At 37.2% G+C, this 20,172-nt stretch overlaps 2 protein-coding genes across 3 annotated transcripts; both read right to left on the reverse strand.

Annotated features, from left to right (window-relative positions):
• Window positions 1–562: 562 nt before the first annotated feature.
• Window positions 563–7,970, reverse strand: LOC122832888 (THAP domain-containing protein 5-like). The gene is made up of 5 exons (XM_044120099.1): window positions 7,733–7,970; window positions 5,378–5,561; window positions 3,662–4,377; window positions 2,312–2,498; window positions 563–817 (listed from the first exon to the last, which is right to left on the reverse strand). The coding sequence occupies exons 1-5, from the start codon at window positions 7,804–7,806 to the stop codon at window positions 674–676; spliced, it is 1,305 nt and encodes a 434-aa protein (XP_043976034.1). The 5' UTR covers window positions 7,807–7,970; the 3' UTR covers window positions 563–673.
• A 1,647-nt stretch (window positions 7,971–9,617) lies between these two features.
• Window positions 9,618–19,938, reverse strand: ppp5c (protein phosphatase 5, catalytic subunit). 2 transcript variants are annotated; one of them, XM_044120094.1, is made up of 13 exons: window positions 19,829–19,938; window positions 17,816–18,057; window positions 15,528–15,675; window positions 15,321–15,442; window positions 15,185–15,250; window positions 14,468–14,566; window positions 14,212–14,317; window positions 13,223–13,365; window positions 12,839–12,926; window positions 12,343–12,383; window positions 12,079–12,257; window positions 11,203–11,284; window positions 9,618–11,099 (listed from the first exon to the last, which is right to left on the reverse strand). In XM_044120094.1, exons 1-13 carry the CDS (start codon window positions 19,887–19,889, stop codon window positions 11,037–11,039), a joined length of 1,440 nt encoding a protein of 479 aa, XP_043976029.1. In that variant the 5' UTR covers window positions 19,890–19,938; the 3' UTR covers window positions 9,618–11,036. The 2 variants fall into 2 exon arrangements, with proteins under 2 accessions (XP_043976029.1, XP_043976030.1); XM_044120095.1 differs by lacking the exon at window positions 19,829–19,938 and adding an exon at window positions 19,483–19,733.
• Between the last annotated feature and the right edge of the window lie 234 nt (window positions 19,939–20,172).

Here is a 20,172-nt window from a genome sequence, read left to right on the forward strand (position 1 = left end):
AAATGATAAATTGTTAGCATTTACTCATATATGATGTATAGTAATATTATGTGTATAATATTTAGGTGTTAGATCGGATCTTTGTAACAGTTGCGTCAGGTCCAATCTTTCAGTATTGAACTAATTTGGACGCAGCGGACTCTACTGCCCTCTAGTGGAAAGACAGAAAATACAGAACTATTGTGAAAGGCTTAAAATCTGTAAATGTGCATCATAAACAATTTTCCTTACCAGTTTGCATTTAAACTAAACCATTTTCTGAGACATTCCCAACATGCTCCATCATTCATAAATCTAAATTTTAAAATTTTCTGCAGATTTTGTTTTTATCTGTGAATGTAGATACATTTCCACATGCAGAAAGTGCAGTTCACTGAATTGTGGTGACAGTTTGACACAGAACAGAAGCTTTAGACTTTTTGTAAATTTATTTTTAATGATCTGTAAATTTTCATAAAGAAAAATAAATTAACAAGCAAAAAAAAAAAAAAAACAGTTAAGTAGAAAGCAAAGACCGTAACAAAAACATTCAGTATTGCCCTGTTATTCATTATTCACAGGAGAAGGAAGAAAATCACTTTATTTTGATCATGTATAAAGTTCTGATTATGGAAAACAACAAAATGAACCCCTTTAGTTAATTTTTTGGCACAGACACAAACAGAATATCCAGTCATTTTATTTCCCCATCCACATTCAACGCCATCCCTGCATCGTCGCTCAGTGGAGTGTAAAAGTACGCAGCGTCGTCGTCTCCGTAGATGATGGCCACAGTCTCACCGGCATCCGACACAGCTGCACTCGTCTGCAAATACGCCTGATGGAGAACCAGCAGAGAAAAACATAAGAATGATAACAGTTACTCTACTGCAGGAGCGTCAAACTCATTTTTAAATTGAGCTAAATTAAGGTTATGAATGCTGGTTGTGCAAAACCCATTAATCTGTTAGAATACTAATAAATATCTCCATCTGCATTAGATAAGCGCTTCTTAAAGTTTAATAATATCAAACAACTTTTCACATTGGTCAGTATCTCCGAGATTTTGTGATTGGTTTTCTGATTTTTTGCAACTGATTTAGTTGTGCTAATTTAAAAATATCTGCACTTATGTATGGAGCTAAGTGTGACTATAAACTGACAACCAGTAAGGCTGAGGCAACAGTCATAAAAGTAAGAAATGCTGCCACCTGCAGGTGGGACCTAGCATTATATAAATGGGGAAAAACAAACAAAATTCACATTTTCCACGTTTTTGTACTTCCATTTAAGTCTCTACTGCTTCTAAAAGAGTCTTCAAAGTCCATTAAATAAAAATAGTTTGTAAGAAAACACTGGCACAAAAAACTTTTTTTTTTTGGCAAGAAGTTAGATACTATTTTTCTTTGGTATCTGAAAAATTAGTAATTTCTAAAAACCTTACAGAATGTAACTTCACAAATCAGCAGGCACTACTTGTTGCCTAGCAACCCTTGCAAAGCCCAGCTCGTTGCTTAGCAACCCAAGCTGAGTTCCAGCAGTTCCAGTTTGGACAAAACTTACAAAGTATTTATAGTTTAGTTTCTACTGCAAATATCTCAATACACTTGAAATAAGAGAAAAGTAACTTACAAGTAACTTTTCAGCAAGATACAGGGTCGTTTTTTTAGCTCAATAATTTCTTACTACTGATGAAAATACTGTAATTTCACTAGCAGATTATTTCACTTGTTACTTTTGAAAAATGTCTTGTTTAAACTACAATAATCTACAAGTGGAACTAGCGCTTCTTATCTATATACAGGGATTATTGACTTAAAACAAGCTCCAATATCTTGCTAAAAAGTTACTTTAATCGATTTTTTGTCTTTTTTAAAGTGTACTACAATATTTACAATGGAAACTAAACAAAACATACTCAGTAAGATTGTGTGTTTTTGCACTGTACAATGGCTGCTGGAAAAGACAAGTGTTCTGTTGTTGACTTACCATCCAGAAACCACTTCCTGCATTCCAGTTGACTGAATAATGTTGCATCTGTTTGCGTAAAAGTGTGGCCAGCACAAAGTTGCCAGAATTGACTAAATTTTCAATATCTAAGAATGATTTTGAGCAAAATATGTAATGAAAATGTTTTGTATAGGCCATAGACCTAACCTGTTCAAGGAAGCATAACAGGTGAAAAACTGGAGGGACTAATTGATATAACTTGGCTTATGGAGTCTAGAGGACCACATTAAATAGCTACCGTGGGCCAGATTCGGCCCCTGAGCCCTGAGTTTGACACAGTCTCCATCATGGCAGCAGCGAGGAGTGACGTTTGAATAAATACCCTCTCCAGCAGCTGCAGCCGCTCCTCGTTGAGCATGTTGCTCTGCCTCAGCTGGCTCACGGTGTTCTCCAGCCCCAGCAGCTTCTCCAGGTGCCGGCGGTGCCGCTGCTGCAGCACCTTCACCTTCTTCTGCAGCTCGGCCACGATGGCCTCCAGCTGCTCCTTACTCAGGCTGTTCTTGTGGTAGCTGCTCACGTCACAAAGACACACAAAGCGTGAAAACTGTGATGACGCATGAGGAAAAGATCTGGGCAAACGGCTGGTTTTATGCTTCCAAGGAACCGTTGAAAAATGTCAACCGAAAAAAAAAAAAGAGGATGTTTTGTTTCAAAGCTGTTCAAGGAAGCAAAACAAAAAAGCCTGACCTGCCGATTCCAATTTTGTCCAATACGATTTATTGACAGTGGCTGATTTTCAGACGTTTGCGGATTCAGAAAAGATTTACAGATAAGATCGATTTCCCATGTAAGTATTGGCTGATTGGCTAAAACTAAGGAAATCAGGTCCAATTTATCCAGGAACCTCCAGCAGGTGTGAACGCAAATTAGCTTCTAGTCAAAAAAGCCACGATGAATATGCAGCGAGATTATAATAGTTTGGAGGTTTTAGTTTATTTCATTAACTTTTTGCCTAATTCTTTTAGTTTTTAGCATTTTTAATTAGTTAAATATTTATTAGCTCTATAAAAACTAAAGTAAAAGTTTTCATTTAAAATTTTGCAAAATTTTTTGCGATTTTTTTTAGCAACAAAAGTACAATAAATTTGTTTGTTCATATTATAATAAACTAATGAACAAACACTTTTAATTAGCCAATTTGTTAAGTTGATATTAGATATTTAAACAATGTAAAAGCCCAAAACATTAAAAAAATTAATTAAATGTTTTGCAAATTTTTTTAGCAAAACAACTTTTTAGCTGCAAACTAATTGGGAAAGAAACCAATTAGTTTTTAGTGTGTTTGCTAGTTTTTATTAGTTAAATGTTATTTAGTTTTGATTTAGATTTTCTTAGAATAAAAATTAATTTTAGGAAAAACTAACAACATTTAGTTCTTATAGACAGAAAAAGCTTCTGTAAAAAAAATTTTTTTTTTGCAAATTATTTTTTGGAGTTAAGTAAAAACGTTTTTGCTCATTTACTTTAGCCAAAGAAAATTGCTTTGTTTATCAGCAAACTTAGTTTTCTAAAATTAGTTGATACTTTTGATACTTCTTATTAGTTAAATGTTTAGTTTTAGCTTTTATTACAGCAGCAGTTTAGTTTTTCCAAATTTTGGTTAATTTTTAGGTGCAGAATTGAAAACGGTGAAAGTATCGTACTGTGATTATGTTTAGTCGTCTGTACTCACCAGTGCTCCTCCAGCTGCTGGTCGTCCCTCTCCGTCTCCTCTGTGTCTGTCATGGCGTCCCCGTCCTCCGCTTCGTCCAGCCGCTCCAGCGTGAGGACGAGTGATGGCGGCGGCGGCGGCGTTGGGACGTGTTTGGACACGATGGGCAGAGTGGATGAGATGGGCTTGGAGCTCAGAGCCGGCGACAGCACCGTGTCGGGGAGGGAGGCGATCCCGGCCGACGTCCCGCCGGGGAGAACGTTCGGGACCGTCTCAAAGTAAGCCACCACTTCCTGCGGGACGTCTTCGCCTGCGGAGGACGTGAGGTCCGGATCAGGCGCCGCCTCGTTGAGGACCAGCACGCCGCCCTGGCTTAAGATGGCAGCCGTGATTCCGTTCACCAGCTCCACCTGGCCGTCCTCTGCGGCGCCTTCTGACATCATCAGCAGCTCCGCGGCGCCTGCACCGCTCATCGGGCCGTCAGTCGTCTGGTAGAGAGTCAATGGGAAGTTCAAACCCGATCCAACTCCATCGGCCGGGTCCACTCCTAGAGAACCCACGCTCGACTCCATCGGATCGGTTTCTCCGTGCGGCGACGCGGCAACGACGAGCTCAAGCAGACGGACCGTCTGGTCGGCCGCCGTTCCGTCGCTCGTTGTCCCGTCGCCCGACACGGTGAAGCTCTGGGCTCTCAGGCGCTTCGGCTTCCTCTCGCCGTCGTCTGACGCTTTCCGTTTCTGAATGCGAAAAAAAAAAACCCGTCAGTTTAATTTAACCTATTTGATTTGAGCAGAATAATCAAATATGCACCTAAAATTTGCACCTAAAATTTGATTATTCTGCTCAAATCAAATAGGTTAAATTAATTAGCACAAACAAAACAACTTAACAACAATTCACAGGGCAGGAAACAGTTTTATGAAAAAGAGAAAAAAAACAAACAAAAGAAAACAAGAAATAACAGAACGAAACAGGATAAAAACAGAATTCAAGACGCTCTGATATAAGGCTTTATATATAATAAAGTGGACGCATTTTAACTTTCTTTTAAGCAAGTTATCATAAATCTATGTAAATCAGCTAGTTTCTTAACTTTTTGCACAAACTCTCAGATAATGAGATTTCAGCTGCCTAAAATAAATTAAAAAAAACAATCAAATCTTGAGCACTCTTGACCAGTTTTAGAGCAAATATCTTGAAATAAAACAAAACTGAATTACCAGTAACTTTTCAGCAAAATACAGGAGCTCGTTTTAAGTCAATAATTCCTTAATATTGTAGAAATATTTCACTTTTATCTTGGTAAAAATGTTTTTTTTTAAATCAATATTTAGGAATTATTTACCTAAAACAAGCTCCTCTGTATTACTGAGGGCTCTACTCTTAATGGCTACAAACAGATGCACAACTATACAACCGTGCAGCTTTGAAAAGCAGAAGTGGAGCCTCCTGCACAACCAGCATAAATGCAGCAAGTGGTTTCTGGATGGAAAGTTAACAACAAAACACTTGGTGGATAAAACCAGCTGGACAATAGTCCTTGTCTTCTAATATTAAAGTGGGCGGAGCTCCGCCTGGGTTGCTAGGTAACAGGGGAAGTGCCCACAGATTGTTGTCCAAACGCCAAAAACATTGACTGGATTTCTTTTTTTAAGTGCTTGTTTTTAGAAGTGGCATAAATCCAAATGGAAAAACAAAAAAGTGAATCTAATCGACGAAGGGTTTTGTTTCTGTTACCTCGGTATCCGGGAAGACCGTCGGCACGGCGTCGGCGTCCAGGTAGCGGATCCCCCAGCGCACCTTGAAGCACGACGGGGCGAAATGTTCGTGGCAGATGTACTGGTGTCGGGAAGGAGTCCAGTTCTCCCGGCCCATGTTCCTCACCCACTGCTGCAGCCGGGCCGGGTCCTGGAGCGGGAACCTGGGGAAACACGGCTCAGGTTTACAGCAAACCTCACAGCGGCTCATGGAAGCAGAAAGAATCAGAGCTGCAAGCCGAAACAAACAGAGTCATCGAGTTTTCGCTTGTGCTCTGGGTTTCTATAAGCTGTGATTTGATCCGACTACTTTCTCAGCTGCAGGTTGTTGTGCTGAAAACAGAAGTTAGCAGAAGACTAATTCTGTTTTAATGACAGAAAAAAGGAATACATGAACCAGGCATTTATTATATTTAGTGAGGTTTTACGGATGAGCCTGTCGCAAGAAGCAATTAATCAACAAATCACATGATAATCATTAAAAAAAAATTTAAATTTAATATTTTTTAAAGGGCCATTTTGTTTGCAGACTTTCTCTGCAACATTTTATGAGTTTGTTTTTATGTTTGAGTCTTTGTGAAGAACTTTTGGATTTTAATGTCTGATTGCTGCTATATAAATGCATTTTACTTATTTTATGTTTTTGTTTGTGGTTTTAGTTGCACATGGTTTTTATTAATGTTTCTGGTAGTTGTGTTTTACTTTTGGATATTTAAAATATCTTGTTAAGATAAGTGTTCTCTACAAAATTATTTGAAAAGGATTTCAAAACAACAATATTGTCATTTATCGCAATAATTTCTGGGACAATTTAGTTTTTAAGTTTGTTATTGTGACAGGCAACAGTTGTCCAACCTTTTCACAAAAGAAGGCATTTAAATTTTTTTTTATTTTGTTGCAGTTTTTTTTTCTCTTGCAGCTCTAGGCTCATTTGTAACCAGGCCACTTTCATTTGTTCTTCCTGCACACATGCACTTTCACTGTCCAAATCTTTTTGACCAGCGGTCCAAAAATGGCAAATTTAAACAACCGACAGGCCACAACATTTATTTAATTAAAAATGCAAAACATTAGTTTGCAATATCTTTAGTTTCAGCTGCTCAACAATAAACTAAATTTTTCCAAAATCTGCATGATCCAAAACATAAAAGGTTACCTTATTAAAAGACAAACAAACTATTTCCAATTTTATTTGGATCATCAGTTGTTTTCCCATTTTGTTGGCCAAAGTTTTATTGTTTTTGACTTGTATTCTGGGGCCAAACAAAATCATTTAAGTACCATAAATGGCCCCCGGACCACACTTTGAACACCGTTGTTTTAATGTCTTGAGATTGGATTCGATATTTTTACAAACTCAGCAAAAAGAAGTCGCGCTTAAGTAGAGATGAAAATTAAATTTAAAGGCAAACATTTGCAATATTTAAACAACAAAATGCTCTGTCATAATCACTTCATAATCTTAGAATATCCTGGTTTTTATATTAGTTGTGGAAAAATAATACTTTATAACTGTTAATATCCGAGTTTTTATATTATAAATACATTAAATTAAATGTTATTTTTGGGGGTATATTTTACAACTCTGTGGCCATTTTTTAAATACATTATCTACAAAAATCTATTATTTCTACTCACAAAAACTTATAAGTGTGTACCAGATCCTCAGTTAAATATTGCTTAGTTGTAGAACGTTCTCTGATATGTATCAGATCATTTTCTCAAGGCAGAGATCGTTTTTTCAGTTAAATTATTTAATAAGGACAGGGTTCATTTCTGTCCAGCGTCAGTTTGAGCACATTGTATTCAACCATGTGGGTAAAAATCAGCTTCTTGTGGTAAATAAAACACAAATAGAAGCTGCACTTTGCTGTAAATACGAATAAAAAGAGATTTACATTATTTTCTATGGGTTGCAGTCACTACTTTGAGTTTGCAGTTGTATGATGACTCGCAGGTAAATGTCACGTGGTTTGACAAATATATCACTGAAAATTAGTTTAAAGAAAAACTTTTTGACATCAAAAATGGAAAATCTAATATTCTGATTCTGTCATAACCGAAAAGTCAACCAGTTTTGGGTTAAATTATAAAGAAATAATTAATGTAGACATTAATTATCGCAGCGAAATCTTCATCTGTACTTCTCATACTCCGGAAGAATTTTTAAAAAAAAGTAAATATTAATGTTACTACAGTGTCATTAATATATAAAAAATTTAAATGTAGACACCAAGTCTTCGCTAAATGTAGGTTTAGACGCCATCTCTACCAGTGAACTTGAATCAACCGTTTTCGAAGGTTAAAAACAAGAAAACAAACGACGCTTACTAACTTGTAAAAGCTCTTCCTCTCGCCGCTGTTCCCGGAGTCGCTCCTGCACTTCGGAACCGAGCAGTACTTCGGCATCGCTCCCGGGATTCTTCTCCTCCTATCCAGCCGGATTCATAGCAAGGTGAAACCAAAGTCCTTCCTATAGTGATACGTCCGCTTTAACTCGTGTCGTGCGTGTTGTCAACTCACGGCGCTCGACTGACGAACGGCAGATCAGCTGGTTTACAAAACGGGACACGTCAAATACCTGCGACCTGTCACGTTGCACGACGCTCCGCTCGACTGTGATTGGTTCCTTCGCGACCGGTGACGTCACGAAAGATCGAAAATGTCGGTTCGTAAACAAGACGAAGCGGCGCTAATTTACATGTAGTAAAATCGGTTCATGACGCTCTTATGGATTTCAAACCTTGATTGAATAAACGGTTATCTGCTTTAAAATTAATATACATTTGCCGCATGTCTTCCCCCCCTCACCTTCCCCTTTTCCTGTCAGCCTACTGTCATATAAGGGACACTAGAGCCCACAAAAGATCCCCTGGAGGGGAAAAAGAAAGCGTCTTGGTAAAAAAAACAACATTTTAATCTCGTCTATCAGAAAATTTTGAAAAGGGCTAAAACGAAAGTGTATTGAGACATTAGTTTGCGATACTAATAAATATAGATAGTAACTGGTTACTTTTATGGGGGAAATTGCTTTCTTTTACTTAACCGTTTATGTTGAAGTGAGACCTCCTGTTCATTCACAAGCTTTGATCTAATGTTATTTTCTATCTGCTTGCGCCACTTGAAGGAGCAAATATATTATCACTTTACTTTATGCAAGCATATACAATCACTTGTAGTATTTTTGTCTGATGAAAACTCTTTGAATATTAAATTAAATTTCTGTTTAGTTACTTTACTTTTACTTGAGAACCCATGTGTTAAGGTAGTGCAACTCTTGCCTGAGCAAAATCTTTAGAAATTCTAACCACCTCTGGACAGAATATGTAAACAAAAAAAATACATAATAATACAGTTTTTGTACCTAAATCTGATAGTATATTTGATTGCTAAAGTGGTGTTTTGTAGATAAGGTATTTAATAAAATACTTCGATAGCTAAGCTTTAAAGGGGCAGTACCATGTATTTTCCAGCAAACCAGTAACTGTGTAAATGTTTATAAAATGTATGTAAAATGAACTAAATATCAAATATGGCTTAAAAGAAATTTGACATTTTAATTTAATGCCTTGAAATTGGGCCTCTGTCTCTTTAAAAACTCCTGCTCTGTCTGAAACTCTGCCTTTAGGAAGTCATCACAACATGGCTCCTCCATTAACCCTTTTTATTTATTTATTTTTTTTACCAGCATTTCACAAAGAAGGAGCTCCTACAATGAGCTCAGTTGATATGCAGTTCCACCAGGTGTTTGCTAGTTGCTGCTGGCTAGTCTGAGGAGGGAGGAGCTGCTTGTTGAAGGCGGAGTTGGCCCACAAAGGCATTTTGCACAGCTGCCATGGCGGTTAAAGGATTTCTCAAATATGCCTGATACACTCCAGGTATGTTTTTGACAAGGGAATAACATTATAACATAACTTAAAGCTCAAAAAAGGTCGATTTTACATGAAACTGCCCCTTTAATAAATCAAATTGTTTTTGATTTAAATGTTTTTCCAAGTATTTACAAACAGTTTCATCTTAAGCTCATAGTGAAAGTAATGCCAGACTTTGATAATGTCTGCCTGTCAAAACGACACCAAGCCATTAGGAAACACCATGTTTTAAACAAGGTGTGTAAATATCTTTTTTCATCCATCCACTGTACCTGGTTTTCCTGGTGGTGTTGCTGAACCTGCTCCACTCTGCAGCCCTACAAACATTTCAAACACGGGAAACAAGAGCATTCTATAAACAAAGACACCAGTTTGTTTCTAAAATCACTGGACTGTCTTTTTTTTTTTTATTCAATAATTTTCTCCAAACATTACACAGAATCTTTAAATGATACAGTATATATACATACACTAAAGTGTATTCATTTATCTAAAAAGTTCAGGGCCGTTAGACAGTATAGCTGTGCGTTTCACGACAGGATTGTATTCTGGATGTTTTTGTGTAATATAGAAATTCACACATGGGATAATAAGCCTGAATATGAATTGAAGACTAGACTGCCATCAGTGTTCGCTAGCTAGCTAGATAGTTGGATGAGCGGACTGTTTGTCGGTGGGACGACAACGACGAAGGATGAAAACATGAAGCGGCGGTACCTTCCCCAACAGGAAGCAATGCGGAAGTGCAAAATAAACGGTACCAGCAAAATACATCACTAATGGCAAACAGCACCTTTAAAAGTGTACCCAGAGTGGTTTTTTTTAGATCACAAAGAGTTCGATTTTGTATTCTTGAAATAAAGTCGAACATACTGTAAGTTGGTGTGAGAAACACTGACAGACATGCGGCTCCGTAAACCGTTTTACAAACTGCTTAACTGTGAATGCAGGCCAACGCTGAGAGCCTAATATCCAGAGTCACAAGTTCCTCTCGCTAAAACTGAACAATCATTTTCATTACGTATCTTTGGTACAAACCAGCTAATTCGAGCCATCTGCTGAGCGAATCAGGAGTTTTACTGCAAAAATGCTAAATCTTACCAAGTCTTTTTCATCTACTCTAATGCAAATGTCTTAGTACACTAGAAATAAGAAAACTAATTTACAAGTAACATTTCAGCAAGATGTAAAGGAATTATTTAGGAAAAATAATTCCTTTACATCAATGAAAAATACTAGTTCCACTTTCAGATAAATTTACTTATAATAATAAATTTTTACCGTGATAAAAGTGAAATTATCTGCCATGGAATTAGTGCTTTTGATCTAAATTAAGGAATTATTTACTTAAAACAAGCTTCTATATCTTACTCAATAGATAATTTTGTAAGTTAGTTTAGTCTTAATTCAACTGTAACAAGATATTTTCGGTAGAAACTAGACAAAAATACTTGGTAATATTCTGTGTTTTTGCAGTGTTGGTTTCGTAACTCAGTAATGGCACGCATGAAGCAGGCAAATGGACAACGGAAATTCTCCAGGAAAAAAACAAAACAACGTGAAGGAATAAAAAGGAAATCTGGACTGGGCTCGTCTAAGGTCGCTCTCTTCCCACCAGAACTACGCCTCGGTTTCTGCGCAACAACTAGCTGACGTTTGTGTGGGAGAGAAACCCCTCAGACTAAGCAGGAACGACGACATGACCAAGCCCCGGAGCGGCTGAGCTGGGAGGGAAGGGAGCGACTGCAGGTCAGCGCCGCGCGGCCTCTACATCATCCCCAGCTGCATTAGCGTGTTGGCGTACGCCATCGGCTTGACATTCGGATGAGGCTGTGGAGGCAGAGAGTCAGAAAGGTAAATCCTGGGGAAAGCTCTAACAAGAGGAATTGATGATTGTGTTGTAGAAGACATAAAAGTCAGAGAATATACTGACCACAGCAGTGAACTGGTGAAATTCAGGTTTGAGGTCTGATCCCCTGAGGTGGATGTATGCTCCTTTGTTTCCCATCTGATCACTGTTGGAAAGAAGGGAAACAGACGAATGAAGCAAGCAGCAGTGTTTATTGCAGTGTTTGGCCAAACTTTATGTCACACCTCAAGTCAAAACGGCTAAAAATGTTTTTTACCACCTCAACAGTAAACTAAACTAATACTTAAATAAACAAATAAAGAAGTGAGGTTTGAAAAGGTTGTGTAAATTATTCTAGATTCAAACCTTAAGAGGTGTTCTGCAGGTTTGCACTTATTAAAAAGAATTTTGCTAATTTTCTATACATTATTTCTAGGATTTGTTTGTGTTATAAAGCTTTTCTCACTTTCTCAAATATCATGTCCTCCGCTTTTCTGTCGTCGTATTTTCACCGTCGTAGCAAATCAGTAGTTTTGGGTTGAGAACTTGACGTTACTCCGTCACGCAGCTCGGTTGAATGAGCGCTATTAACGCAAATTTTAACTCAAGGAGTTTGTCGAATGTTTATATTTCAAAACAGTACATTAAGTACATTTTAAATCCCACATCGGACTCTGTTTGGACCGTTTTTTTCCCCTTTCTAATAAGGCCCTGCCGCCATCTTTAATTCCTGAATCAACTGCTCCGTTTCAGGATGACCAGCGGCGCCCTCTGCTGGATGGCGGCCAAAATACAACACTAAAAAAAAAAGGTGCAACTCGACGTTATTGGCTTATCGATTGGACAATTAATCATAAGCTAATTATTTTTTTCCCTAAATCAAAGGTTTTTCCAAGTAAAGACTAGAGTCTGCATCCAGCTGCATGTCCAGTATGAAAGACTAAATGTTTCATAACGTACCAGTAGTTGGGTGCTGAGAACACGGTGATGCACTTCCCTAAGTGAGTGACCTCGTAACCCTCAGCTTTGACCTCATGACTTCGTACGATGTAGTCCAACTTGTTCTGCTCCAGGAAGTGCTGCGTCACATCGGGACCAAACTGACAGCTCACCCCTCGCTTGCTGATCGACCGACCGTTCTGCTCCAGACACAGAGGACAAAATAATAACTCGAGAACAGGAGAGAAGGGAAGGGTCCATGTTAAGCAACGGAGACAAACTCACCTGAGGCTGTGGATCGGACCACAGAAGGTCGCACATCGGACCTGGTGAAAGGAGAGCAGAAGGCATGATAATTATGACAGTGTGTTAGGGCAGCCGTAGACAGAAAAAAAAAGAAAAAAAAAAGGAGGAGTTAATTTCTGCCAAAGGATTTTGAGATTGATCTCAGAAATTTTCTAGAAAAAATTCTTGAAAATTTCTGAGTCTGAACAATCAAAAAATTTGGGAGAAAAAGCTCAGAAAATTTTAGATCAATCTCAAAAATGACTTAAGTTTCAAAAGTCAAAAAGTTGCAAGAAGAAACAGACATTTTTAGATTCATCACAGAAACCTTTTAGAAAGAAATTGGAAATTTCTGAGTTTGAAAAGTAGAACATATGCAAGAAATTTTTTTTTTTACTTCTTTCCTGTTCTATCTACAATGATACGCCTTTGTAAATAACTTCCTGAGGTATTTTGTTTTAGACCTTTTGTAATGAATGTTGGAGTTTGGCCGTACCCGAGTCTGGCGGCTGTCTGTTCCTATCAATCTTCCTGAGATCCTCCAATGTGACACCGTCTTCGCTGAAAAGTCCTCCATGCATGACCTGAGACACAGAGCAACATGATCAAAACAATAGCAGTTATTAGGGTTTTTTTATTAATATATTGGGACATAAAAGCTGACGATGTTTTCACATGAACACTGTTTAAAAGGTGCTCTATTAAACTACTGTTAAAGAATTCTGAATTAATTTCAAAATAGGAGATTGATTTAAACAACTTAACACCAAAAAGCACTCTGAATCTCAGACACACTTAATTAAAACATAAAATAAGCCTAAATCAAACTGAATGATAATAATGATAATCCAGTGAAACTGAAACATTTATGACTTCCTACCAGTACTTTGTTGTTGATGCACTGAGCAAGAGGAAGCCACTGGAAGACCTCACTGAACAGCTGGAACATCTGGGCTGTGTATTTGGCTTTGACCTCGCCTTCAAACCCGTACATCTGGTTCATGTTGTCCGTCTCGTGGTTCCCTGCAGGTGCACACATCGGTTTATTTCCTGTTCTCACCTTAAACCAGCCTTTCTCAAACTGTGAGAACCCTGCTCCCCCTAGCGGCCCGGAGGGTACTGCATGCAAACGACCGTTTAATTGCCGGGACGTGAGCTCAAAGTGCGACGCTACAAGTTAGCTTAGCTAAAAATAATAATGGATACGTGGCTTAAAACCGGGTGACTCTAAAGAAATATTGAACATACCAGAGGAAAGAAAACAACGTCCGGACTATTTATATCAGAGGAAGCCGAGTCAGACCTACTGAGAGTATTGAGTCGTTCACAAGACTCGATTCTTTTCAACGGCTCTATGTCGTGAACGGTTCCAGTCTCAGCTGGTGAGAACTGCTTGCTCTGCTCACACTTCAACAGCTGTTGTTATTTTTATTAACTAAAATACTTAAATTAAGTTAATTAATTACGATGGATAAATACAACTGATACAAATGGGTGGATTATTTTATGTTTCTTTTACTGTGCTTCTAAATTACAAATAGCCCTAAAATGCTGTTAATGTTTTTAGGATCCACACTTTCAGAATCTGTAAACAACACAAAATGCCCCAAATGAACGTGTTCATTGCTTTGCTGTGGCCAGTCAGAGCATTAATGAATAAAGAAAACAACAATAAGCGAGTTAAAAGACAAATATTTTCATTTCAGGTTGTACATATTAACATGCTGTGTTATTGCAATTTCAAGTTAGGTGGTCTGTGAGTGCTTGCTAAATGGGTTAAGCGGTTCTTAGCCTGAAAAAGTTTAACAAACACTTGAATATTGTACGTAGCCATTAAAGCTGTTGAGTTGTTACTACAGCTGCTGTCACCTCGGAGCAAGTGGAAGTGGTCTGGGTAGAGCAGCTTGAAGCCAAACAGGGTGAGAATGACCTCAACGGAGAAGGAGCCTCGGTCCACAAAGTCGCCATTGAAGAGCTGGAAGCTGTGGTTAAGGTCAGTGACGCACAACTTCTGAGGCTCCTGACGCATTTTCAACCAAAAAATAGATCAAACCAGGAAAAAAAGACTGCAGGGTATGAATAGAAAACATGATGCGTTTGTGTTTTTAAAAAAAGGAAAGGATACATAAGGGTTGGCCTCTGAGGGTAAACCATTCAACTCAAAGATGTTGAGGAGGTCGTAGTACTGACCGTGGGTGTCCCCACAAATCGTTAGTTTGTCTGTCTGTTGGTGGAAAAGCAAAATATGTAGACACCAAATAACACAGGAGGATTAGGGTCACAATAAAAAAAGAAGTCTGACCTTTTTCTCAGAATTATGTCTTCAATCTCAGAACTGTTACTTTCTTCTCAAAATTGTGACTTCAAACCTGGAATTCTCACTTATTCTGAGATTAAAATCAGATTTTTTAAAAAAAAGTCTAAATTCTGATAAAAACATGTTCAAATTCTGAGATTAAAGTCAGAATTATGTGAATAAACTCAAGATGATGAGATTAGTGTCAGAACTATGGGATTAAAGTTCAAATTCTGAAGAGAAAAAAAAAAACCCAGAAATCTGAAGTTAATGCCCAAATTCTGAGATTAAAGTCAGATTAAATTCAGAAATCTGAGAAAAAAGTCAGAATTCTGAGATTAAAATCAGAATAAACTTGAATAAACTCAAGATAAACTATGGGATTAAAGTTCAAATTCTGAAGGAAAAAAAAACAGAAATCTGAAGTTAATGCCCACATTTTGAGATTAAAATCAGAAATCTGAGAAAAAATCTGAGATTAAAGTTAATTTTTTAGTGGCCCTAATCCTCTATGTTCCCTGTGAAGTTAAATCAACCTGTTCTTACCTCTTTTATTGTGATTTCAACCAGACTTGGTAGCTTTGACAGAACGTCCTTTACTTGTACTAAAATCTGTAGGAATACAGTGAAGGTGAGTGGGAGGAGTTAAATCTGTTTGGTATCAGTGAACGAGTGCGTTTACCTGATAAGCACATTTTCTATGCAGCTTCTTCTGATCTTTGAACCAATCCATCATGTCTTTCATGAACTGCAACGTCACCTTCCCGTCTTCGAGTTTGGGCCCTACATAGTCGTCCTCGATGGCTGCAGGAGTAAAATCAGCTTTGACTGACTTGTTCGTCATTTTAAATGCTGAATCCATTTCACCTTTCGCGGACAGAAAACTTACTCATGCTTTCTATGTCCAGAGAGTCAACGACTGATTTCTTTTTCTCATCACTTGCGATGGCTCTCTCGAACGCCTTCTGCTTTACAATCTTGTTGCATTCTTGGTACTTCATTTTTGCATCCTTGTCATTCGGTCGAACCTTGACTACCTGTCATTAAAACAAGGAAATTCTATCAGATATTTATCATTTTCCATTATTAACTTGCTTTAGGTTGGCGGTTGCCTTCATATGCAATTCCATTAAATTCTCATCTCCCCTCAACGCGCAGTTTTGGATTTCTCTCATTGATCGCAATTTCAGTCACAGTTAATTTAGATCATAAAAGCAAAACATTCAACAATTGTGACAATTATTACATTTTGACGAGTGCCGTCATCAAAATCATCCATACACATTGAATAAGTTGGTAAATCTTTTATTTATTATGGTTCAGAAGCAACTCTAACCAGGTGGCTTTTCAGTCTGGATTTAAAGGAGCTCAGTGTTTTGGCTGTTTTGCAGTTTTCTGGGAGTTTGCTCCAGATTTGTGGTGCATTGAAGCTGAATGCTGCTTCTCCATGTTTGGTTCTGGTTCTGGATGCAGAGCACAAACAGAAGACCTGAGAGGCCTGGAAAGTTTATACAGCAACAGCAGATCTTTAATGTATTGTGGTGTTAAGCCGCTCAGTTATTTATTTACTAGCAACAGTATTCTTTTAAAAGTCTATTCTCTGAGCTGCAGGGAGCCAGTGTAGAGACTTCAGAAACGCACGGATGAGTTTTTCTAGATCTCACTCCTTTAATCCTAAAAGTCTTCTTCAGGCAACAGAAGGCTGACTTTGTAACTGTCTCTATGTGTCTCTGAAAGTTCAGGTCTGAGTCTAGCTGTAATAACTGAAGCTGTGCATTGGCGTTCAGGATTGTCAACCATAAACTCATGAAGCAACAAGCCCAGCACTGAGGGGCTCAAAGGTATAAAGCTTTGGGAGTGGTGCAGTCAAAGTCTGGATTTACATCCGATAGAGATTCTGTGGTGTGGCCACAAACAGGCTGTTCAATGTGGCTGAATCAGAATAACTTTGCGAAGCAGAGTGGGTCAAAATTCCTCCACAGTAAAACTGTTATTAAAAACCATAAAAAAACATCTGATGGCAATTATAACCTAATCGATTTAGATTTCATTTTTCTCACATTGGTTTGTCAAGTTTTTGGTTTAATAAATAAAATTAGTGTTAAAAAAATTCATCTTCTATTTACTGAGGTCTTCTTTGTATAAAATTAGTGTTTAATACAAGTATAATCTTTTATTTTTGGTCTATAATTCAGGTAATTAGATGTCTGACCAGTCTTAATATGTGTATTATGTACTTTCTTTAACAATAGATGTTATAAACAATAAATTAACTGACGTTAATACATGTCAGTTAATAGTTTTATCACCTACATGTCAGGTGATAAAACTTGTTTCAATCTATTACAGAAAACCCTAAACTGTCACTGAAAACCTAATAAGATCCTTATAGTGAGTAAAAATAAATATCCTATAGATTTAAAGATATATTTGTCACAATAAGCAATAAATCAATTAATGGCAAGATAAATTAAAACAAATTCAAAAATTTTTTTTTCTTTCTGTACAAAAACCCAATGATAAAGTCTTCAACCTGTTTTTGTCTCAACTAATTTTGTTTTTTCAGATGTTTTGTTTATTTATTTTCAATATTTAAAACGTCTTGCAGTTCCAGTGTTAAATGTTTGCTAGAATTTAAAGTTTATTGAACTACAAAAACATTAGGGCATTATTACCTTGATATTACTTGAAAATGGCCTCAAAGCAACAATATTATTGTTTATTGAAACAATAATATTTTGTCCGTCGAAATCTGTTATCGTGATAAATTGTGTACAAACCTTAGCCCTGCTGGAATAAATCAATTAAATTGAATGATAAATAAAACAAGTTCAATAATTTCAATTTGCATGATTAACTGCTTTTCTCTTTTTCTGCCAAAAACTGGAGGACAAAAGTCTTCAGTGTTTATCCCTTTTGTTGAAAGGCAACTTTGACTTCATAATTCATTTTATTTGCTGTTCTGTTTCTTTATTTTGGATATTTTAAATGTCTTCCAGTTCCAGTGTTGAATGTTCATTAGAAGATAACATTTACTGATATTTGAGAATGCGTTCTTGCATTATTCCATTACATTATCGAAATGGTCTCAAAACAACAATATTATCATTTCTCGCAATAACTTCAGGGATAACTTTAGGTACAACCCTAACATAATAATAATGTTTAGTTTCTTACCGTTTCGTAGTCCTTAAGTGCAGCTTTGAATTTGCCCAGCGCCATGTTGGAGGTGGCGCGGCGGTAATATCCCTTTATGTAGTTCTTGTCTACCTCCAGGGCCTTCGTAGCGTCTGCCAGGGCGTAGCCATAGCACTCCGTACGCAGGTACGCCAAGCTGCGGTTGCTGTAGTAGATGGCGTTGGATGGATTGAGCTCCAGGGCCTCTGAGTAATACTTGATAGCATTTTCATAGTCTTTTTCTGGGAAAAACAGGAATCATAATGTTGGTTTGATAAACAATGAGAGAGAAAAAAATGTAGTTCATGGTAAACACAGGGCGCCAATATTAGCTTCAAAACATCAAAACGGAATGAAATTGTGATGGGATCTCTTAAAAGTCTGATGTGGATGTAGTAGTGGGTTGTTTTCAAGGAATATATAACCAATATGTCATCAATGCAATATCAGTGTGTGCAATATTCAAACAACAAAAGATTGTTTGCAATGCAATAATTGCAGAGTTGGGTTAATAACTAGCTACATTTACTCAACTGCATTAACTTGAATAACTTTTTTTTTTTTTAAATGTACTTGTAGGAGTATTTTTACAGCGTTCTACTTTTTACTTTTACTTGAGTAAAACTTCTGGATTTTCTACCCACTGAACAGAGTTTTTATGTGTGTTTTATGTGTCTTTTGAGTTAAAGTTACTCTGGAGGTTGATTAAGTTAAAAACAAAAACACTCAAGCTGGTGATCAGGAATTATAATCAGTCCAAAGTCCAATGAAAGACTTTAAACATGAAGAATTACTGCTCTGAATCCTGATATGAACTCGTAGAAAGCAGCAGTAAACATAGCACATAGATTTTTTACCCAAGTAAAAAGTATTCCTCTAATAAAATGCTCAAGTATTTTGGCAAAAAAAAAAGGCAACTCATAACTTAAGAAGGTCATGTGCAATGTACTATCCCAAATGAAATAATTTTTCTTTTTCATAACACTTATGAAACCATATTCTCTAGTAGATTTTATATATATGTGTGTGTTATAACAGGATAAAGTAATTTTATGACAATATATAAACTGTGTCTTATTGACTTTCAAATGGCTGAGCAGATAGAAAATAGCATAAATTTTAATATTAATTGTATGCTTTTGTCTGGTTCAAACATATTTGTTTTTCATTCAGAGAAGTTACTCACAGTGGGTAAAGTGTTTAGAAATTTTACTAGAGTAAGAGTAGCGATACAATGTTACTGAAGTAAAAGTAAAACTACAAGGTAGTAAACCTACTAAGATTAGTACTATTTTACTCAGGTAAATGTCACTAATTATTACCCAACTATGTTTTTAAGTAAAGTTGCAGAAAAGTGTCAGCAGTTCAAGGATTAAGTGTAGGACTTTGACTTGTTTTGTTGGTTAAAGAAGCCACTTTATAAGCAAGTTAAAGAGCAAAAACCAACTTTGATAATCAGGAAATCAGAAATCTATAACTTAGAAGCAATGTCCAAACTGGTATTTTCTCTACTACAGTGTATTAATGACAAGTTAGCCTAATTAAAGCTTACATTTTAAGAAAATAACAATGCTTCATTGACAAGAGAGATTACTGACAAGAAGTTAGAATGGCTCGGCAATTCCCCGCTTTATAAACACGCAACCAGAACATTCTAGCAGTTTTACCTTTTTGTCTCCCTGTATACGCAGCTAAACCCCGCAACACTGCCTCCATTCACGCAACTGCTCTAAATCCCAAGTCCGAGGTGAGCATCACTTCCCTTCAGGTTCTAAATCTGACCCGGTTGCGGCGTGTTTCGCCAGAACACGCTGACAGCTACGGAGCTAACGGCTAACCGCTGTTCGAATGAATGGAGTTTAAAGTGAGCGTTAGCTTTGCGTAACATCTGAACCCGGCTGCGATTGAGGGGAAATGACGTAAAATTAGAGCAGAAAAATTAACAATTGTAACGTGGTAGTCGGTGGGAAACTCCTGTAATAAATCCCGGACTTGACAGGTCCTGTGATTTACCTTTGAAGAACTTATTTGCCTTCTCCTTGAGTAGCTCTGCTTCATTTGTTACCTCCGCCATCTTCTTCTCACTGCCGTATTCCGATGGTCGCAAAGGTCGTAAACGAAGGTGTTCGTTTCAATTTTTTCCCCGTGTGATTTAAACGTTCTGAGCTGTAAAAAAGAAAGTTATAAAATGTGGGAAGGACACTTTTATTAATATAAACGTGTATATGGGAAAAGGTGCGTAAATTAAACAAATTCAACTGTAAATAAAATATATTGTTGGTTACAGAGGGTTACAATCACCGAATAAAAAGTAAAAAACACCTTTTTGCCTCACTTTAATAAGACCAAACTTCTGT

This window comes from Gambusia affinis, linkage group LG06, assembly GCF_019740435.1.
Source record: "Gambusia affinis linkage group LG06, SWU_Gaff_1.0, whole genome shotgun sequence".
NCBI classification, from domain to species: Eukaryota; Metazoa; Chordata; class Actinopteri; order Cyprinodontiformes; family Poeciliidae; genus Gambusia; species Gambusia affinis.